The sequence below is a fragment of the Gadus macrocephalus genome, chromosome 11 (genome assembly GCF_031168955.1).
Source record: "Gadus macrocephalus chromosome 11, ASM3116895v1".
NCBI classification, from domain to species: Eukaryota; Metazoa; Chordata; class Actinopteri; order Gadiformes; family Gadidae; genus Gadus; species Gadus macrocephalus.
This window is the reverse complement of record NC_082392.1, coordinates 3,877,738-3,900,974: the sequence shown is the minus strand read 5'-3', so window position 1 is coordinate 3,900,974 and position 23,237 is coordinate 3,877,738. Positions and strand designations below refer to the sequence as shown.

The 23,237-nt window shown below is 44.3% G+C and overlaps 2 protein-coding genes across 2 annotated transcripts in view; one reads left to right on the top strand and one right to left on the bottom strand.

The window, feature by feature from the left end:
- The window catches only part of vps33a (VPS33A core subunit of CORVET and HOPS complexes), a 366,247-nt gene that overhangs the window by 36,706 nt on the left and 306,304 nt on the right, over nucleotides 1-23,237 (top strand).
- On the bottom strand, nucleotides 2,805-4,312 carry zgc:153044 (uncharacterized protein LOC751678 homolog). The gene has a single exon (XM_060064458.1). It carries the CDS (start codon nucleotides 4,198-4,200, stop codon nucleotides 3,664-3,666), a length of 537 nt encoding a protein of 178 aa, XP_059920441.1. The 5' UTR covers nucleotides 4,201-4,312; the 3' UTR covers nucleotides 2,805-3,663.

Genomic DNA, 23,237 nt, shown 5'->3' with positions numbered 1-23,237 from the left:
AACGAGCAAATTTTTCAAATGTCAAACAGCTTACCACAATTAAGATGTGTTAATTGATTGATTGATTCATACCAATCCACAGGCTCCTCGTGTCCTGCTGGGATGTAAAGCGCCATTACTGTTTTTTGGATGATGATCATTATATCATCATAAGGCTCTGTACACATCCTCACGATTTCAGCTCTTTGAATCATAAATATAGGCCTATATATTTTTTATTTTCTACTGAGTTAGTTAAAAAAAAGAAAATAACCTGCACACAACATTATTAACGATCCCCGCATTATGTTCCAATAATAAAACACCTTTCCATGGCACATCTAAATTACAACGAAAGTCACCACTGCCACCTGCCGAGTGCGTCGCGAGTGCGTCAAAGGCTGTCCGCCTTTCAAAAGCGGTGTAGGTGTAATAGCCCAGGTTGACCTGTGCGCGGCAGCACAGAGTAACACCCGTGCATAAACAGCTCCTGTTCCGCTGCAGGGGAAGAAGAGGCTCCTCCTGGCGTTACTTTTAGCGTTGCCAGATTGGGCCAGATTCCCCGCCCAATCTGCCCAATCTGGCAACACTGGTTACCGTGTGCAGCTGTATGCGGAAGAAGAAACGAGCTCGTCAACACTGTCAACGACACAGCTTCTGGTGTGCCAACACCGACCAGTCGTCGGATTGAGAAGTACTGTTTTTTACCGGCTGATACCTGACATCCACCCGGACGCTGTGTCGATTTCGATGGACGTGATGTTCAGGATTTCTGTGATAATCACGCTGTTAGTGTGCTTTGACAGCATCCCTGGTGGTGAGTAGCTGTTCTTCAGAGCAGCGATCAATCATCAGCTTCTCAAAGATAAATAAGTATTGGTTCGTCATAACGTAACGTTTTTGTTGTTGTTGTTGTTGTTGTTGCATCTCTGTCATTTCACACAAACGTTGTTATTTGTGTTGACATATAGGATCACTTGAACCGGATGTAAACCCGGTTCCAGCACTAAACCTCACCCTGGTCGGTCCAGGGAAACCCAATACATCTGTGATTAACACCAAATTAGTTGACGGGGTGAATCCAGTTCTAAAAGAAACAGAAGCCAACGAAACGGAGGGCAATCCAGATAAACCCATTGTGACAGATCCAAAACTTGGTGAGGGGGTGAATCCAGCTCCAAAACTAACAGAAGTCAAACATGTGGAGGTCAGTCCAGTGCAACCCAATCCGGGTAAGCCGATTCCCAATTCTAATGACGTGGCCGGACCAGCTGCTGACATCAAAGTCAAAGGGTTGGGGGACAGTACAGGTATGGAAGGGAAAGGTACACCCGATAAGAAATCCCCAACTAATAAGATTGTGGATGATCCAAACACTGCCGACGGTGAAGATGGGGAAAAAGAAAGTACAGAGATTGCTGGAGTTGTGGCTGGGCAAGCTACGTCTCATGAAGAGGAGAATGTAGGGTCTAATAAATTGCCCACAGAGCCGAAAAACGCCGGGGAGAAGAAGGAGCATGTGCAGCTCGGCGACAAGGTTGAATCGGAGAGCAGTCACTTCTTTGCCTACCTCGTGTGTGCTGCCTTCCTGGTGGCCTTGCTCTACGTCGGATACCACAACAAGCGCAAGGTACTTATCCTTTCCCACTCAGATTCTCAAAAAGTAGTAGACATTGTGCTTTCATTGACATTACCTTGACGGTATTTTTTCATATTTTGTATATTTCATGAAAAGGGATTAGGTAATCTGTTATAATTCAATGAAGAAAGTATAATATATCCATGCATCTAATCTATCTATTTTATTATATTTGAGGTCTCCATTGTCTTTACATTGTCTTTACGTATAAGCATTTGTCCTTTATCCAACTGGGAGTAGGAAACTCTTATCGTTCTTCTTGCTTTTCTGGTTTATTGGCATCAGGCCAGTCTGAGTAAATTTTTAACCTGTAACAAAAACCTACTCTACTTCTTACCTCTTTCTCTCAGATATTTGCCTTTGTTTTGGAAGGCAAGCGTTCAAAAACAGCCCGCCGGCCAAACAACACAGAGTACAAAAAGTTGGAGCAGCATGTAAGTATTTTTATGAATTTATAGGGTCAGCCTAAATCCTGCCAGTTGACCTCAGGTCTTGCCTTAAGATATTAGTCTGGAGCCGGCCAAACACTGGCTGCTTGGCTCCGGACATATCTCGGTCGGCCGATCAGAAAGCCCCACCGAGTGCTGTGGTTAATGCTGAAACCGGGCAGTGCTGTTTTGGACATTTCTAAAATCGATGAATTCACACAAAAATCGTTATGCTTCTATAGAGTTAGTTTTATTTGTTCCCAAGGATTTGGAAGACATTTTTCTCTCAATGATAATGGTTGTAGTAATGTTTTCAGCTGGTCTTATATTTTGGAAATATTGCACTTGAGATCCGACTATATAATTTGAGATCCGAGATCCGGATCTCAAATCCGACCACTGTGCTAATGCTGAGATCCGACCACTGATTTTCATACATTCTGTCAAGCATTCAAACACTCATATTCAGTCATTTAGACGATTATTTTAACTGTGCTAATAAGTTATGCTGTGGGACCATTTTGTTTTCAATGCAGCACCATCTTGTATTCAAATAAGCTGCATGACATTTAAAAACCGGTTAGGGTTAGGAGCCGGCTCTACTGGATTATCCGACCCCCACTTACACGGTGTCTCTGTCTCTCTCAGGTGTGATCTTCATCATCAAGACATCGCCTCGTACCGCTGAGTTCAACACGAACTCCAGAGTCTCTCTACAGAGATCGCAGAATATCTGTGACCTGCTTTTTTTCACCCCCTTTGGGTCTGGAGTGTTGGTAGTGTTTGCTGACGTACTATTTACCATATTGATGCTTATTGCATGACTATGCAGATGACAATATTGCGATTTTAAGGGGTTTTGTGAGCATGTTGTTTTTTGCACTGGTGTCATTTTACCACTTTTGTCTTGTAACTTGAACAGAATTTACGATGCAAGGCGGCTGTTTCTCAGGATATTAAGAAAAAAAAATGGTGAAGAAATCGATGAATGTCTTTAGTGTCAAAAAAACTGTGCAATATTGGAAGAATAGTCTGGGCTGAATGACCACTACTGGTTTAATTTATGACAATAGATATTTACTTTTCACTTGTTTGTCAAGGAGACCAACATTTGCTGTACTCCCAATTATTGGTTAGTTTGCAAATCACTTTGTTCTCAAGCTGAATCTAAATATCTACCACACACGTTCTAGATGGAATGAGTTCTGACATCATAGAAACCTTGTTAAAATGACATGTATCAATATCAAAATGAGGGGTAAACGGGAAACAACTGAAATGTATTTATTTTTGCATTAATTCAAAGATGCCACTCCACAACATAGGAAATATAAATATAAAATACATATTTAAAGTTAGAATTTTATGTTTCGTATTTGTTTGAATTCGCCGTCTTCAAAATAGTTATGTATTTGCACATCAATTGTGTTCAGGCTGGACCCATGTTCTGAAGTGATTTTGCAAATAAACTTTTGTACTTTGAAGTCCCAATATAAACCAGAAGTTTCTTGCAATATATCCACACAGAGATACAGTATAGGCTACTCATTGCGCCTATACTTCTTAATGGTCTCCTGGTCCCAATTTGAGCTCAACAGAGATGTGGTGGAGGAATCGTCAAAATGGCAGCATATTCTTAGTCTCCTCTTCATACAAGTCTGGTATTTCCCCTATGCTTGAGGAAATCATCTCCACAGTTGTGCAACCACGCAGTTCCTTCTCGTAGTCAATCAGCTGCTTCCAGAAACCCACATTAGGCCTGATGATGGGGCGGCTAGACCTCACCCATCCGTGCGCCTCCAGAAGGCTATTGTTGTGGTGCTTCATCAGATACGCGATGCATAAAGTCGCGGAGCGGCTGACGCCCGCGTTGCAGTGGACCAACGTGCGCCCATCACTCCGACAAACCAGGTCTATTTTGTCTGCGACTCGATGGAAGTGATCGCAAAGCGTGGTCGACGGAGAGTCCGCGACGGGGATGTGAACGTAGTCCACCCCAGGACACGGGTGGCTGGCTTTGTTTTCAGAGACATTGATGATGCAGCTGATGTTAAACCGCTGGAGGACAGAGGCGTCCGACGCCGCCCGGACGTTGCTGAGGTACAGCTGCGGGGTGACTTGGCACAGGCCGTGCAGAGTACCCGGAGGAGGCATAGGCGAGGCGCTTTGGTTCCCACCACAGCATTAGCTTAGTCGTTATGTTGTGGTCTGGAATTTTGGCAGTTTTGTATGGCAGCCCAGATAGACCAAGAGTGTACATCAACGCGAGGATAAAACCCTGCCCCCTGCTGGAAGTAAGGCGTCCCCTCATTTTATTAGAAAAACGCGCGCGCGCGCGCGCACACACACACACACACACACACACACACACACACACACACACACACACACACACACACACACACACACACACACACACACACACACACACACACACACACAAAGCCAGACAATTAAGCATGTTGTCATCAACAAAGTGTGTGTGTGTGTGTGTGTGTGTGTGTGTGTGTGTGTGTGTGTGTGTGTGTGTGTGTGTGTGTGTGTGTGTGTGTGTGTCTGTACAGCAATAGTGTACATCTTATTATGGAACATATAACATATATTACGCCTTTTTTCTGTTCTAGGAGTTTTTCTTTTTTCTTTATAGATGCGTGGGCCAAATGCCCCGTCATATAGGCCATATGTTGGGGACTCATATGCCGGCTGGGTGGAGGGATGATGCCTCGAGGCAGTCTTCTGCTCCCCGGTTGCCAGGGAACGCAGATGGTTGATGGAGGGTGCATACAAAAGGCTATAAAACCTGTGGCAGCTGGAGTCCGACCCTACTGCCTATTCATGGAGGTAGGTAGGTCTAGCTGTGGACATATGCGAAACCGGTTTTATTGAGCTCCTACAATACTATCATTTGTTTGAAGGGTTTCTTTCTTCGTTTTATTTACCTCCCTCTCCCTGAACCGTCCCTCTTCCTATCCAGTGCGCAGCTGTTTCCAGGCGCGCCCAACACCACCCAGCTCAGCAGCAAAGGCTCACTGAGTGGGGGTGGCGCGTTTCCGCCGTGGATGATGCAGACGATACGAACCGTAATACTGCCTATAATTAGTCCACTCTTGGCGTTCAGTCTGTTGGATTTCTGCCTGTGTGATAGCTGGAGCCCTGAATTGAACATTAAAGATAAAGGGACGGTGGACGGTCCTGACTCGCGTCGAGCCGTCTGCAGCTGCTGGAGCTGCAGGTGCATTGCATGCTACCCGGAGATGACTGGTACGTTCATCTATGCTTTGTATGCATGTTTCTCCCAATGGATTGTACATTGTAGACTTCATTACGTTTTTTTTTTGTTTTTTTAGGTAAGCCTACTATCTCTTAGGCATCCACATCAGCCGGTGCTAATAATAGCCTGATCCTGTTTTTTATTTATTTATTTTTACCGTCGTTTCTGGGGCTGAATGCCAACGTTTCAGAACATTTTCTCGTTGACATTCCATTTTGTGATTGCCTTGTCCTTTTCGACTGACGGGGACTTTTGTACAGGAAATCCCTACAGACCAGCTGCTGCAACTACGACCAAGCACAAAGAGACACAGAAAAAGGACGGGTATGAATCCAGGTGTGTGCCCTATAAGGCTGCGTTCATTTTGATTCTGGGTCTTTGTGGAGGCCTACGTTTCCACAGTGGGCCTACCACGTAGTTATGGCATTATTATTCTCAGTTATGTAAAACCGATTATTAAAGCCTGTGGTTAAAACAATTCACATTTTGTTCGAAGGCTAGTTCATTGAATGAAGTAGCATTGTTATGTTTGGGAGGAGACCTGCTGGTGTGGTTCCACTTTCTGCTGCGTTCTGTTCTGCCTTGCCTTTCAGATACTGTACCCTGGGAAAGGAAGGCAGGTCTGTGGTTTCATGGTAGGCCTGCTCCCCTGGTCAAGGACACAACATACACAGTACCCTCTACTGCTTCATTAGGTACACGGTTTATTACCTGCTCTCAATATTGTTTTCTTTAATGTTGTCGAAATCCTCAGTCACGATTCAGAGTCTGTTATGGCTTTATACATATGTCTTGATCTAAACATAAGTCTCCCTGTGTCTTATAATTTGAAATATCTAAAGCAAGCAAACAGAAAAGCAGCTGCCATGTTGGGAGTGTTGAAATAATTTTTTATTGTTGAAATATTCCCAATTTCACTGTTTCATATCGATGTCTGTCAGTGAGCCGAGTGACGAGAAGGGAAATCCAAACGAGGTTATCCAATGTACCATATGGTGGTCAGTGCCTGTGAGCGCTTGTAATGTGATGTTCTTTCTACAGGGATGAATTCTCCTCCCATCACCGGCGGCCCTTGCCTTTAGATGCAGAGGAGGGGGGACCTTCCAAACACCAGTGTTCAATGTGTGATGCCCAAAAAAACGTTTGCCGCAGTGCTCTTGGCCTTTTGTTATCAGTTGCACAAGAAGAGTCGGTTAATTTTTTCCTGTCTGTAAATAATCCCAATCTTGGCCCACTCCCACACGCTTTTCGGCAGAGCATAGCTTTCGCCTTCATTCACCGAATAGCTGTTTCTCTCCTACTCAAATTCGATCTGCTATGGTCTGCTCGCCTCCTGCAGTAACCCTAGTAACTAGGCTCCCCTTACCCCTTCACATATCATCTCATGGTGATTAGAATCTGATGTTAATGAGTTGTTCCCTGACGCTCTATTCACATGTCAGCTACATTTATCGAATTCCTCTTGAGTTGTGTTAATTGTTTGATAATGTTAATATTATAAGTGTGTGCGTTTGTGTGTAGGGGTATGTGTGTCGTGTTGCTTCACAGATATTTCATAACAGCAATGACCTTAAATTGTGTGTGTGTGTGTTTGTGTGTGTGTGTGTGTGTGTGAGTGTGTCATGTGTGTGTTTGTGTATGTATGTGCGTGTGTACAAAGGCATGTGTATCAGGCTTCTACATATGCAGTATACAGAACTGAACGGCTTATAGAAAGCCTGAAGAGTGCATTCAACTGAGCCTTTTGCGTATTGTGTGATATGCTATGAAGGTGTCAAATATGAAATGCAAATAGAAAATACACACATAGTATTTAAAGTCGCACTGACATTGACATATTTGGATGCCACAACATAGTATTTTCTTTGTCTATGTGGATTGATATCTCCATTTCTACATTTACAAAAACTTAGCCTATCCTCACACAATTATAAAGTATAAGAAACCAAATGCAAGTATTTGCAATCCCTATTTGACCATTGATACCACTACTAACTTTCACTAACTGCTAATCCAGTACTAATGTCTCCTAACCAATGTTTCCTTACTAACCCATAATAACCTGAATGCTGAAGCTCTTCTTCTTCTCTCTATCCTCGTCTGACTAACACCCTGCTTTGTGCCCGCAGTCCACTGCACAGAAGCCCCTCTGTCCTGACACCTTTCTGCCACCAGACATACGATTAATCAATTGGCTCACGTTTAAGCTTGATATGTCAAGCTACAACGTGTGAGTAAACAAGAGTATGGGAGAAGGGGTTTCGGGACATACTGTAACTCATAACCGTAAACAAGATGCAAAGAGGAACGGCACTTGGATCCGGCTTGGTTGACCACGGTGGCTGAAATGGGAGACACCTCGATATTTATACTTTTCAATTCTTCATTTTATCACTCTTATCTTAACGTTAATGGCCATAGACAAAGCAATAAAAAATAATTTCATTTGGCAAAATTTCCATCGCACATGAATCTATTTGCTATTTAGTTTTACATCCGCGTCGTCGACTCGCAACACGGCTGATGAATGCTTCATTGTATTTCCCTTTTCTGCGCTGTGGTCAGCCACCCAAGGTGAGTCCCGTGTGTGTGGTTACCTTCCCCCCGGAGTGCACGGCCACACGCAGGCCGGCGCCGCCCTTTCCTCCGCTAATGTAATGTGTGACGATACTAACAGCCCACGCAGCTCGCGTGGCTAAATATGGGTCTGTTCCTTCTATGTTCCGGGGCACAGGTAGTAGACTTCGGCCCAATCCCATTTCTACCCCTTACCCCTTCAAAACAAGGGGAAGGGGTAAGGGGTAGAAATAGGATTGGGCCTAAACAAGTGAAGATATCGCGTATTGACTAAGGACCCTTCACAGAGATGTCCAAGAAGGGAAAACACAGGTGTAGCCCCCCTTCATTTAGGTATGTCAAAGCACCAGCGATGGTCATTGTGTTATCTTCACTAGTCTCGACTAGATTACAGTGCCCCGGTACACAAACAGAGCTGAATCATAATTAGTGTTCTGAGCGACACCTGTGTTTGTCCCGCGATGACGCCTCTGTAAAGGGTCTACTGCTCAAGTGAGAGCGACATTCTCAACAGGTAGTAGTGATCCGGTAGCATTGCACAGACTACGCACTCCTTTTCGATACTAGTAGGATTGTAGCATACATTGCAAAGGCCTTCTTAACAGTGCATGCAGAATGACACAGCAGTGCCTGTTTCTAGAACCACGACGGGCTGCAGTTAACTGGCATGGATACTCCAATCAAAAACTTAGTTATTTTAGGCCCAATCCCATTTCTACCCCTTACCCCTTCCCCTTACCCCTCCCCCTTGTTTTGAAGGGGTAAGGGGAAGGGGTAAGAAAATGGGATGGGGCCCAAGGCCTTTCTAAGGGGTAGAAAGGCCATAACCGAAAATGTTATAACTGCAATATGCAGCTTTTTTTTCTACTAACACTTTATCCCGGTTGATACTAACACATGAGCTTAAAATAGCTCTCCACAAGCTAACACACTAACTTACTAATGAACTAATAAACTAATAATTGTACTAACACAAACAACTAAACTGGCTTGGTGGATGTGTGAAAGTGTGTGGGTGGCATTTCCTGCCAGAAATAGAAGCATGTTGTCATCAACAAAAACTGCACTAATGAGTAAAGTGCGTATGTGTGTCTGCGTGGGCTATCTGTGTGTGTGTGTGTGTGTGTGTGTGTGTGTGTGTGTGTGTGTGTGTGTGTGTGTGTGTGTGTGTGTGTGTGTGTGTGTGTGTGTGCGTGCGTGCGTGCGTGCGTGCGTGCATGGGCTGTGTGTGTGTGTGTGTGCGCCTATATGGGCTGTGTATTTGTGTGTGCACGCGAGTGTATGAGCTATGTCTGTGAATATGCGTGTGTGTGTATGTTTATGTACAAAGTGTGTGAATCAAGATCCACCAATGACTGGCTCTATACATTTTCTGACCCATCGAATTGTAGATCCATGATCAATGGTAGGAGTTACTGTGGTTCCAGGTTTAAGACTCAAGGCGTTTTTTTTATTGATAACTATTCTCCTTGTACCTCTTTTTCCAAAATGTAAATAAGTTTATGTTTCACTGTGAGTGACATTGAATACATCAAAGATCAATGTTCATTCCCCTCATTGCTCCCAAATTATTTCATAATTGCAAATGTAATAAACCATGTGTTTCTTTAAACCTGCTATTTGTAATATTGTGTGCAGTTTGTATCTGAAGTGGATTACAATCTCATTTCACAAGTAACACAATCATAAATAAAGTATATCAACATTAAAAGTGGTCTTGAGAGGAAGAAAAACTCCCTAATGGGTAGGGAGCCCATCTCATCTTATAATTACTATCAATAACGGATACAAATACCCATCTTCTTTGACTCTTTACCATCTTGATGGCATGGGGGCATATTAACACAATACTAACACAATAAAGAGGGATGGCCACGCACATTTCAGCTCAGTTTCATTTCCACAGGCAAGCTCCTGAAATGTCAAGAGCAAGAAATATTAAAATGGGATTGCCGACCTGGAAATGTATTTTTCCGCCCAGATGGAATTTACCAGGCATTTTATTTCTATGGAGATGTGAAGTGCAGTTCCTGGAGTGGCTTTCACACCTTCTCTGCTCTCCTGATTACAGTAATCATGCTGGAACCTGATTACTGCCACCGCACGCTCAGTGCATGTCGCCCCTTGTGTGTTTACACCTGTGATTATCATTATTATCAGGGTCTTCAGACTCAAAGAATGATGACAAACCTATTAGAAGCAATCCACCTCCCATCGACTGGGTATGGGCCTACTATGTTTCTTGGGTTGTTCCAGAGCTTTTATGGGATGGTTAAAATGGTGTATTTCTCTCTTTCTTGCCCTGTCATTCCTTTGCAGCAAGATTTTGATGAGGAAAGATATTGATTGATGAAGATAGTAACGAGGGTTTGGATTAGGGATTTCAATCTCCTAGATCTTCAGCAGGGGGCAGCAACATGCCGTTTTAGAAGAATGAAATGACAGCAGTTTCTGCCGACGATCTACAAATGTTTGTAATTGCGGTGGAATTTGAAACTAATCATTATGTCATTATGTCTACTGAGTGAAACCATTTAATCGTCAAATAATTTATAGCCTCTCTCCATTTTCATGTTAAGTGCTGATTAGCATGCTACCATTTAACCGTTAGGGGTTAGTTGCTGGAAGACATGGACATGCACTCACTCCTCCTCCTATTGCGCTCTCTCTCTCTCTCTCTCTCTCTCTCTCTCTCTCTCTCTCTCTCTCTCTCTCTCTCTCTCTCTCTCTCTCTCTCTCTCTCTCTCTCTCTCTCTCTCTCTCTCTCTCTCTCTCTCTCTCTCTCTCTCTCTCTCTCTCTCTCTCTCTCTTCCGCCCTCTCCCCCACATGCTCCATCATCTACCTGAGTGTTACCTATCTTATCATTCCAGCATTGCTCAACGTGGAGTTTACTTCCTGTGTATCTTAATGGAAAGCACTTGGAAAATAGGTTGTGTAGTGGACACACGTATATCTGTGTTTTACACACACAGACAGGGACACATAGACAGGGACACACCCACACACATGGACACACACAAACACACACCCAAGGATAGAAACACACACACACACACACACACACACACACACACACACACACACACACACACACACACACACACACACACACACACACACACACACACACACACACACACACAGGGAAACACACACACACACACACACACACACACACACACACACACACACACACACACACACACACACACACACACACACACACAGGGAAACACACACACACACACACACACACACACACACACACACACACACACACACAGGGAAACACACAGGGAAACACACACACACACACACACACACACACGCACACACACACACACACACACACACACACACACACACACACACACACACACACACACACACACACACACACACACACACACACACACACACACACACACACACATATTTCCACCCCTACCTCCACCTCCAGTCAGCCAGACAAGGGGCTTCTGCTCTCCATTTGAGGCCGATGCGAACCAGATGACGGAGGGTCCGTCGGTAGGAGCGGCGGGGGCCCGGGTCTCCATGGGTCAGCTCTAATTCACCAGAGGGCCCCCCTACCCCAACACCACCCCCCCCCCCTCCCCGTCATGAAACCAAAACCAATGTGAGGCTCCACTTATAGTCTGAAGTATCACACAAAAGCCTCGCTCACAGGTATGTTGCTCTGGGGGGGGGGGGGGGGGTCTGTGGATGCCCCCCTAATCAGCCTAATGAAGTGCTCTGGTTACCGTTGGTTTGTAAAGCAGTTACTGAAGGTGCCCTGAGTGACCGGTCGTCTAGTCAGAAGACTCTGACTCCTGAATTCCTCTGCCACGGGGAGAGAGAGAGAGAGAGAGAGAGAGAGAGAGAGAGAGAGAGAGAGAGAGAGAGAGAGAGAGAGAGGGAGAGAGAGGGAGAGGGAGAGAGAGAGAGAGAGAGAGAGAGAGAGAGAGAGAGAGAGAGAGAGAGAGGGAGGGAGAGGGAGGGAGGGAGGGAGGGAGGGAGAGAGAGAGAGAGAGAGAGAGAGAGAGAGAGAGAGAGAGAGAGAGAGAGAGAGAGAGAGAGAGAGAGAGAGAGAGAGAGAGAGAGAGAGAGAGAGAGAGAGAGAGAGAGAGTTTGGCTTGGCAGGGAATAGTTCCACGATAACCTCATCGTTATAGAATCCTGGAGGTTTCACTTATTATGGCTCCCTGTTTAGTTTCGCACTTAAGGAAGGTACGTGTGCATTGTGGGTTTGTATATTGTGTGTGTGTGTGTGTATGTTCATGTATTCACTAGTGCCCATGTTTCTGCTAAGATTACGTCTGTGCATGTATGTATTGTGTGTGTGTGTGTGTGTGTTTGTGTATGCGTGTGTGTGTATGTTTGAGCTGAATGCTTGTGTGTTTGTGTGTGTGTATTTGTGCACAGGTGTGTATGAGCTGATTGCATGTTTGTGTGTGTGCATGTGTGTGTGAGCTGAATGCATGTGTGTGTGTGTGTGCAAATGTGTGTAGGTGTTTGTGTCTGTGTTTGTGGTGTGTATATGTGAGCTGAATGCATTTGTGTGTGTTTGTGTGTGCATGTGTTTATGTATGAGCTGCATACACCTGTGTGTGTGTGTGTGTGTGTGTGTGTGTGTGTGTGTGTGTGTGTGTGTGTGTGTGTATATAGCTGAATGCATGTGTGTGTGTGTGTGTTTGTGTGTGTGTGTGTGTGTGTATATAGCTGAATGCATGTGTGTGTGTGTGTGTGTGTGTGTGTGTGTGTGTGTGTGTGCGTTATTCAGGAACAGTATTGTAACCAGAGCCTCCATCCCAGGCCAGACGTCTGCTGGCACAGCAGCACATGCCCCCTCCAGGAGTCTTCTCGCTGGAGGCGATAGAAGGAAGGAGCGGGAAACACAGCCCTGGTGAGGGAAGACCCAGGCATAAAAATGGCCTGCAAGCTCCTTTCATAGCTAGACCGGTTTTCCTAATCGCTTTCTTACTCGTTCTGTTTGTACGATTGTGTCACACAAGGTATGACCTACACATTCACTCCAATAATTGTGGGAATACTTTGACAGTGATACTTAAAGGTTGGGTATGGGATTTGCGAAACGCCAGCAGATTTCGAAAAACACACAACTCGAATGGTCCTACCCCCTCTCCTTCAACGCTGACTCCACCAGTTCCAAGTACATGGACGCGCAATCATGCACGAGCGCGAACACAGATGCGCGAGAGCGAGCCAGGCTAGCTAGGTTGGAGTTAAGGGTTGTCTTCTAGTGCTAGGTCCAAATGTGGATTAGCTAGTTAGCTAGCTCCAGTAGCTACCGCAGGATAACAACAAACAGAAGCTTGCTCTGGGTCACGAGCTTTGAGGTACGTGCACGAAGGGGTCACGAGCGGGGAGCGGGGGAGGGGGAGGAGGAGTGCAGTACGACCGTTTCATTGACGTACTTACTGTCCAATGCCACCCGGTGGTTCTGGAAATCATTGGCTGGAGTTTTTCGAGCCCTGCCCGTTCCACAGATGATTGACTTGTTAAATTTTCATGTCAGTAGGCTACTTCTAACTCAGTGGCTGTAAGTGGGTTATCATGATAAGGATTTCAAGTAATTTTGCAAAAATGGCCAAAAAAGAGAATTCCATACCCAACATTAATAATGATGAGGAAATGTTCCTAACAATCAGGGCAAAGATACAATGATGTGGCCCAATGTTTTACACATTTTAACTTTGAAACACATTCCTGAAATAAAGCCTGAAGAATAATGCCTTCTTATTTCCAGCACTATAGGCTACTGAGTGTGTGTGCCAATAAGGCATCAGGAAGGTAAACACTGTTTGACAAATCACATGATTTTTTTTATGCACAACATATAGGCGTCTTGGGAGACAGAGTTATAGGCCAGGGGGCGGAGTCAGAACAAACCCAGACAAATCCGCTACTTGGAAAGCTGTCAATGTAAACCTCGGGCACCCCGGGTGACTCCACTAAAACAGCCAATAAACACACTTCTCTCCATTTCACGCCATACACCGCGCATTTCATAAAACATGTTTTAGACATTAGATGTTGTAACTCACCTCCAGACCCCCACTTTGTGTTTCAACACAGCACTATAGGCAATGTGCAAAGAATGTGGCTCCTAGCTCGCCTTCCCATGGTTTCATCGTGTTACCGATCGGGTTCGAAATGGTTGTTCCTGACATGTAAATCAGGAGAGAAATGAGTGAATGAAAATGAAACCCTCGCTCTTATTGTGTTTGTGGCTGAACAACCACCTTTAACAGAGGCAAACAAGAACTAGGTCACTCTGATGCTGCTATAGCCATCCCTCTGCAGCTGAAATGTTGGGCATTATGTGAGCACAGAATCTGTGCATACATACACTTGGCCACGGTAATCTGCTCAGAGTGGCCAGGCTACGAGCGCACACACGCACCCACAAACACAGGCACACACAGGCACACAAAAACACACACATAGGCACTATGGCACACAAACACGCACTCGCAGACACGTGCCGCACACACAAACACACATGCGCAGACAAATGTGCACGCACAAACACACACACGCAGGCAAGCACGCTCAGAAACACACACACACGTGCACACACACAAACACACACACACGTGCACACAGGCTCACAAACACACACACACACACACACACAAACACACACACGTGCACACAGGCTCACAAACACACACACACACACACACACACACACACACACACACACACACACACACACACACACACACACACACACACACACACACACACACACACACACACACACGTGCACACATAAACACACACAGCTCGAAGGCAGCAGTCAGCCCTCATATTATTTTGGGCCCCAAGACAAATCTTGAAAAGCAGTTGACTGAGGGCTGGGGAGGGGGAGAGGAAGGTACATTTAAGGGTGGCAAAATGTGGGTCGGGTGTAAGAGGGGGGGGGCTTAATGTACAATGGACGCTTTAACACTAAGACCGGGGCTTGAAAATGGTTTGCAGGCTTTGAAAACATTGGAAACGAAGACAAAACCCCCACTTGGAATGATGAACAAGACAAACTCTGTCTCTCACCAATACGAACCAGCATAGCGATTGCTATGAGCCAACGTGTAAAGGCGGCTGCATGCTTCAGCGTTGGTGTTACGTTGTTGCGCAAAATTTACTCAAAGCAATTCATGCTCCCTTTAGGTTGCGCGTGTTGCCAAGCAATTTACCGCCAGAACAGTAGGTGGAGTAATATGTGGAGTAAAGTTTTTCGTAGACGACCTAGAAAATGACGTCTTTGTCTGTGGGAGTCGTTGGTTTGTTTATGTGCCAGATCGTGTTCTCCCCATACACAGTGAATGATGGCAACAGACAGAGGAACAGGGGTGATGAAGTTGTTGATCATTGGGGTTGTATAAATGTGCATATCTCTCTACATTTTAAAACGACATAATGTGTTGGCAGCAAAGTTAACTTCACTTCACGTTAATGCTTTTGTATATGAGCCTGCCGGCCGGGTTCCATTCTATCAAACCACCCACCCTCCTTCCTCCTACGGCAGCGTTTCTCAAATTGAACCATGAAAAGGAGATTTTCCTGGTATTGGTCGAAGACTACCTAAGTGAAGCCTATATGGTGTATTTGTGTGTGGGCGTCGTCGTCGGCTGTTTATAAACCGCCTCCCAGTCATGTTCTACACATTCAGTGAACTATGGCAGAGAAATGTGATACTCCAGACAGGAAGTAGTAAGCAGACCAATCACAGCCTTGCAGGCTGCGCGGCTCGCGTAAAAGCTTACGTAAAAAAATGACGCAAGTCTAGAAAAATCGCCCGACGCACGCAAGACGTGAGAAGTCGCGCAAGGGGTGCGCAAGGGCGCGCAAGGGCCTCTTGCGCTTGCGCTTACGCTTACGTAACTGAGCATAAATCGGTTTAAGAATGATATAATCATAATGTATTGCTTAATCCGTGTTTGAACGTCCATACAAATGTTGTAGGCCTACTTCAAGGTTGCAATTAAATGCATAATTACTCCACTTATGAATCGTTACCTTAATTCACAGATTGACCTGTAGCTGACGATTTTGCTTAGGTGGTTCCAGACATTAGGAACCATCCCCGCGGTGTTGCTGTGCCCTGATTCTCACGTGTCACGTGGTCCTCTTCCCACGTCTCTCCCGCTTAACGCGTCTCCTATTAAACTATTTGACACATGATACGCTTGGTCACGCCTTTTCCTTACACCCTATTTTTGCTCATCCCAAACTAATGTCGCGCTAATTATGTAAAAAATGCTGATTTGAAGTCACAGACCCCCACGCTTCCTAAATGCCCCCCCACCCACCCTTCCCGTGAGTGCAGTCAGCGGTACAGGAAGAAGCAGATAAGCGGACGGCGGACGCGCGTAGCGGAGGAGACCAATCTATCCTGTTGGCTGCTGAATGATGGACAGTAATTAAAAGTTAGCTAATAACCTCTTCACACCTGACATTTCAACAGGGAGGTCTTGGACACCATTATCTACATATAGATTAAACAGCGTAATTGGCGAGGAGATAGGGTTAGTAGGATCGCAAAAAGGGAAAAGGGAAAAAAAGGCCATGCCTTCACCGAGCCATTAAGCGGAATATCTGAGTGACACTCTGATTTCGCGCGCCTCGCTAATGTGACAGGAATTGAGCTGAACTAAACGCTAAATGAATGAAGCCTATCTTACAGTGGTTATTACCGGGGCAAACACCGGCCATGGAAAATAGCTTTAATTTCATAATAATTGCTGGATGGACGTGACTGGTTAAAGACACAATGGAGAGGGCAGGAGTTTAGCAGGTAGTTAGGGGGCGCCGGGGGAGTGAGGTAAGAAGAGGAACAGAGGATGACTGTTGAGTTGATAGGCAGCTAGGGACACCCCGTTTAGCACAACACTACGCTACTTTGGTTTGGTTTGGAACTCATGGATTTGTAACCAAAATCAATGCCGAAGATTTGGCAATGTGCAAATAAAGCTTACTAGAGGACTATTGCTGACACGAAACCTGTGTTGTTTGTGAACTTAACATAATAATTAACGGTGGGTTTAACGTATCACGTTATCTGATACCATCATGTTGGGGCCTTGTTGTCTCCTGATTTATTAAATGTAATTTCTTGCTTATTTAAGGCAGATGAGGAAAGACCACAAATCTGTCACGATGAAACACTTCTCTAGACTAAACAATGGATGGAGACGTTTTCCGTCTTTACACTAGACAGGTCTTTATTCTGAATGTTCCCTGCTGGCTATCAAAATACAAAGTCCCTCACAAGTGTCTGTGAACATTCTTCCTGGCTCGCAGACTGTTGTTATTGCAGCCATCTCTATTAGCACCATATGTGCAATACATTAATCAATACACTACTGTAAGACAATCTTGATTACTTTTTATTTATCTTCTTGTTTTGGCACTAAATTCTAAGAAATATGTGTCCGCGGTTATAGGGGTTTGAAATAGAAGTGTATCGCTAAAGAGGCTACATTAGTACACAGGGTCTTAGACGAAGCAGAAAAAAAAAGCCCCAGACAGATCTAAAATCTGCAAGCAGCTTGTTCAGAGTGGATAAAAACTTCATCCCTCCAATTAGGATTGCCTTGCACTCATCACTTTTAAGTGTCAGCTGCAGGCTTCAAATCTGCATTTAGAAGCTCATTTTGCTTGCCTTTTTAACTTGCGAAGGTGTGTGCACTATGACAAGATGTGTCTAGCTCACAATATGCATGTCTGTGTGTGTACGTGCGTACGTGCATGCTGCATTATTCAGACCGTTGATCAGTGGATCCTGAGATGCTTTCTAGATGTCGTTTTCGCTGCCGCTGCACCAACAGAATGTCGATTTAGTTTTGCTTAACATTTTTGATTATGGTTATCAGTCGGATTTGTAACTATATTGATGTTTGCTAATGAAAAGCTTTTTTCACTAAATAGGTGTGTTTTACATATTCTGTGCTGTTCATTTATTAATGGATACAATGTAGATAATCTCTATTTGAGGATTACCACCACACCAACTCACTTAATTAATTTGGACTAATTTTGAGGAAGATTGAGACACAAAGATGGAATGATGTAAAATGAGCTTGGTTGGTGTGATTCATTTAAATACTATCCTCTCCTCTCTAATTGATTAAATTAATCCTGAAAGGTTGATTTTTAATCAATTGAGAATTGGATGTTAGTTGTTGATGTTGACCACTCTTTGTTTAATAATATGATTTTCTTCGTTGTAATTTTGTATTTTTTCGGTTTCTGACTAAGAATATTTATTCTTCGTCTAAATATTAATTAATTTAGTTATCTCTTTAACGCAGGCAGGTCAAGCTAATCCTATGTGAACAGTGAGGTCCAAGAGAGAAGGGTCTCAGAAGGTTTTGGACGGATCATTGAAAAAATAATAACTGCTCATGTAAAGGAACAACCAGGCCTGAAAATAGATTAGTGATTAATTTTTTAAAACAGCATGTTTAGAATTTTTTACTTTTCACAAAATGATGTGATTTCTGAATGAGAGTAGGCCAAATTTGTTTTTAACTGGATACAATCACAAACTTCCTCAGCAATTTGATCAAGTCAAAGTGTCAAAACAATTACACTTTTTTTTTGTAATTTACAGTGCATTTTTATTTAATTTACCAATGAGTGGAAATCTCACAGTGGTTTTTGTAAGTGTCACACTTTATAATAATATATTAGTAGTCTTTAGTGAATTTAAATACTATGTGACTGTAGATTTCGACAATCAAACATGTGGAGTTGAGTGAGTGTGTGTGTGGAAACGAGAAACAAAGAGCGGCATATTGGCCCACCTCCACCACAAGATGTCCCCATTGCTTCACTCTGCGGACGGCCATGTTTGTGCCGGAGCCTTCGGTCTAGAACTCCGTCTGTCCAAACCCGGAGTCACACATCATGTCCGAGGGGTTCTGCACTCTCTCTAAAACCAAACAACGCAAAAAAAAAACGTCTTCATTCTTCCGGTCCATCTTTATTCTCTCCTCTCCAGGTACAGTCTCAGCTCTCTCTCTCTCTCTCTCTCTCTCTCTCTCTCTCTCTCCTCTCTCTCTCTCTCTCTCTCTCTCTCTCTCTCTCTCTCTCTCTCTCTCTCTCTCTCTCTCTCTCTTCCTCTGACTCACTCTCGCTCTCTCTTTCTTATTTCTCTTTCCTCGCGATGCAGGATCACTTCACTGTTTACACAAGGGGATCTGTGTTGTTAACAGGTGTAGGGTAATGGGATAGCCACTGGCAGTTAGGCACAGAGGGTTGGACCACCACCACGCACACACACACACACACACACACCACACACACACACGCACACACGCACACACGCCACACACACACGCACACACACACACACACACACACACACACACACACACACACACACACACACACACACACACACACACACATACACACAGGACACAGCCCCCCCCCCCCCCCCCCCCCCAACCTCCCCTCACACTCACACCAGCCGGGCTCTACTGAGGGATTGCAGCCACCATTCATCTAAATTATGTCGCTGGCAATGAGCTATCAGTTTAATCTGGCCTAAAACGAGAACAGGGTGTGTTGCTGTTGACACTTCCTCAACACTCACTTCTTTTGCTGATTACTGTCATGGCTCGATAGGGGTGGCGGCCCAGGCCCCCCCCCCCCCCCCCCCCCCCCCCACCGGCCACACACAGAGACACGCACACACGCACACACAAGCGCACACACACACACACACACACACACACACACACACACACACACACACACACATACACACACACACACACACGCTTCGCTCCGAATCGCTGAACCAATGTGCATGTGTGCAGAAATGTTTGCCTGTGGTGTGTGTGTGTGTGTGTGTGTGTGTGTGTGGTGTGTGTGTGTGTACAAATGTCATATCTTTGCATGAGTGCATGTGTGTATTTTTATGTTGTGCATGTGTGTGTGTGTGTGTAGTTTTGTGTGCATGTAGCCCTCATTCTTTCAGTCTATTTCTCAATGTTTGATATTTTTATTGTGGGTTAGGTTAGTGTGTGCGAGGTAACATTTTGAATTTGCTTTAATGATTGCAAAAGATTGCAAATCAAATGTTTCTTACAATTCTTGACAAATTGGAAAATGTCCATGATCATTTTTTCTAACAGTAATGTTAGGTCAGACACCTACAATGATGTGTGCCAGTGTGTGTGCGGCGGTGTATGTGTGTGTGTGTCGGTGTGTGTCGGTGTCTGTGTGTGGTTGTGTTTGTGTATGTGTGTGTGTGTGTCTGTCTGTCAGTATGTGGCTGTGTGTGTGTGTGTGTGCGTGTGTTTGTCTGTCTGTCGCTGTGTTGTTGTTGTGTATGTGTGTGTGTGTGTGTGTGTGTGTCTGTCTGTCGGAGTGTGTGTGTGTGTGTGTGTGTGTGTGTGTGTCACAAGCCGTTGTCGCTGGTGACAGCTCGTCGTGTTTTGGGTGCAACCTTGGATGACTTCAAAGCACCAAACAGTCAACGGTGAAACAAGTTCAGGACTTTGAACCGAGAGCGAAAGACTTTAGCTCGCAAAGCAGGAGAAACGTTCCTTCACTCTTCCTTCACTCTTTCAAACCCTGCCATTTTGGATCTTCTCTTTTATGAAACTCTTCTCGTACCCCCTCCCATGTTTCATTCCTTGTTTTCTCTCTTCTCCCAGAAATCTAACAGCTGCATAGCAGATGTTGAAACCTTTCTCTCCTCGTGACTGCCTCTTCCTTTGTATTTTTCCTCCTTCATACCTTCCTTTGCTCTCCATCTCACCATTGTGGTCCATCGTTGTGTTTCTCTTTTGTCCTTACTCCTTCTCGCATATATTTCCACTCTTTTTTTTTGGGCGAAGCGACTAGAGACCTTACGGACCCAATCCAAACAATCCAACATGAATACCAAGACAAAACGAGAGGGCCCACCGTGTGCACACGCAGAACAGCTCTCTTTCCGTCTTTACTTTCTCAAAGCAACGCCGTAACAGAGTTCCCTTTGGTGTGCGGAAGGAAAAAGTTTGATTCATTTGCTAAATTCCTGAAGCTGATTATTTGACCGTTACACTCTTGCGGCTTCATTCATCATGCAACGCCTCATCATGTGAAGTGTACTTCCCTGGGTTCATGTCAGAGACACAGAAAGGAAAACACGCACACACACACACACCCTCCGGTTTAGATTCATAAATTAACCCAATCATGTTGGTAACTTGTAAGTAACAGCAACATGTGTCAAAAGCAATCGAGGGATGGAGAAGGTGAGAAATTAATTTCAATGCAATATGAGATGAGATGATTACATCATCAAATCATCTATCATATTGCATTGGAGGTAAACTCATTAGGATTCGTATTATTGTTCATCCATTCATTTAACTTTAATTGAATAATATATATTTTTGAACAAACAGAGCAATATATATTGACCCGTCCTACTGAAGAAATCACTGTCGTCTAGCGTCTGATAAACAGTAAATATTAATAATAAACAACACCGGTTTCTATTAATGTGCTTTGTGAGGTCTTGTCTTGTAAAAAACAAAACCCTTTTCATCACACATTACTTCAAATCTTTTGTTTTTGAGTTCTGCACCCCAGTGCGCCAAATATAGAACCAGCCGGTGTCACGTTGATTGAACAAACGTGCACGAGGGCTACTTCAGTTCCCATCAAAACACTGCAAACACTCAAAACACACATGTTTTTAACTCTTTTGCTTTCTCCCAGCAAAGTTCAGATAACTCCAATAAAGAAGAAAAAACCTTTCCCAATATTTGCGTCATCCCTTTGATGGCTCGACGTGGTATGTTTTTTCGGCTCTCTCTTAGCGACTTAAAACCCTGCGCTGTTGAGATCTGGCGTGTCATCTCCTAAGAGAGAGGTGCCTGACTGAAGTCACTGTGCGGAGACTACAAAGCCTCCACGTTGGTCCATATTCATGAAGGTACCGCTATTACTGACATATTTTCTTATGGGTATAAATCAGCAGTAGCTCTATGAAGAAGCCCCGGCTTGGCACTCAGAGACCTGACCTCACTGTTACACACTGTGTGTGTTCGCTTGTGTGTGTGTGTGTGTGTGTGTGTGTGTGTGTGTGTGTTGTGTGTGTATGTATGTGTGTGTATGTGTGTGTGTGTGTGTGTGTGTGTGTGTGTGTGTGTGTGTGTGTGTGTGGTGTGTGTGTGTGTGTGTGTGTGTGGTGTGTGTGTGTGTGTGTGTGTGTGTGTGTGTGTGTATGTGTGTGTGTGTGTGTGTGTGTGTGTGTGTGTGTGTGTGTCTGTAGAGAGGAGAGGATGGGGGGTGTATCCCCCCCCCCCTCCCCACACACACATCCTTATTGTTATAACCAAGGTAGAATTAGACATGACCCTTAATTTACCAGCAAAAAAAAACAATGACAGAACCAAAGCAACAACATGCAGGTATTGAACTCGAGAGATAGAGAGAAATAAAGAGAGACAGAAAGAGAGAGGGAGACGTATTGCCAGAGCGAGAAAGAAGAAGAGAGAGCAGGAAATAGACAAATGGATATCAGAGAAAAGGGGGCAGGCCCGCAGGAGAGAGAAAGCCGGAGAGAAACATAGATCATATTTCTTGTTTACCCATCAGCAGTTATGCGAATGAAAGCCATATTCATATTCCTTCATTGCCTACCGACCAATGTCAGGCTACGTTTTTCTTCATGTCCATCATTGTGTTGAACAAGGGTTTAGAATACCTGCACCCCATCTCAATGACCTATGACACTCATCCTCTCACTCAATCATCCTCTCACTCACTCATCTTCTACACATGTCGTCAGAGAGGAAGCGACAGCTCGTTCTCCAACCAATCCGATCAGACCTTTCTCAATTATTCCAGCGTAACTGTCTCATTCACTAGCCAATCCGATTAGACCTTTCTAGAATATTCCTGTGTAACCGACGTTAAATCTTACGGGGTAATAAAGAGGAGCAGAAACAAAGAGTATTTAAAGCATGCATGACTGTAGCCAAAGCTCTGAGATTATACCTTTTTGTGTCAAAGCCTAGTTATGATGTAATACCTCCGACATTTCCAATGGATATCTAAGTAACACATACAATCACTGTGACAATGTGAAGAAGCTTTTCAGATAATAGGGCAATGTGTTGGTCCATCTACAGTATATGTAAAGTATAGGTCCATCCATTTATACAGTATAAGTACAATGTATATACAGTATAAGTACAATGTACATGTACAATGTACATGTACATATACAATGTACATCCTTATATACAGTATAGGTGCATTCATATACACAGTATAGGTTCATCCATTAATTATTATGTGTGCATC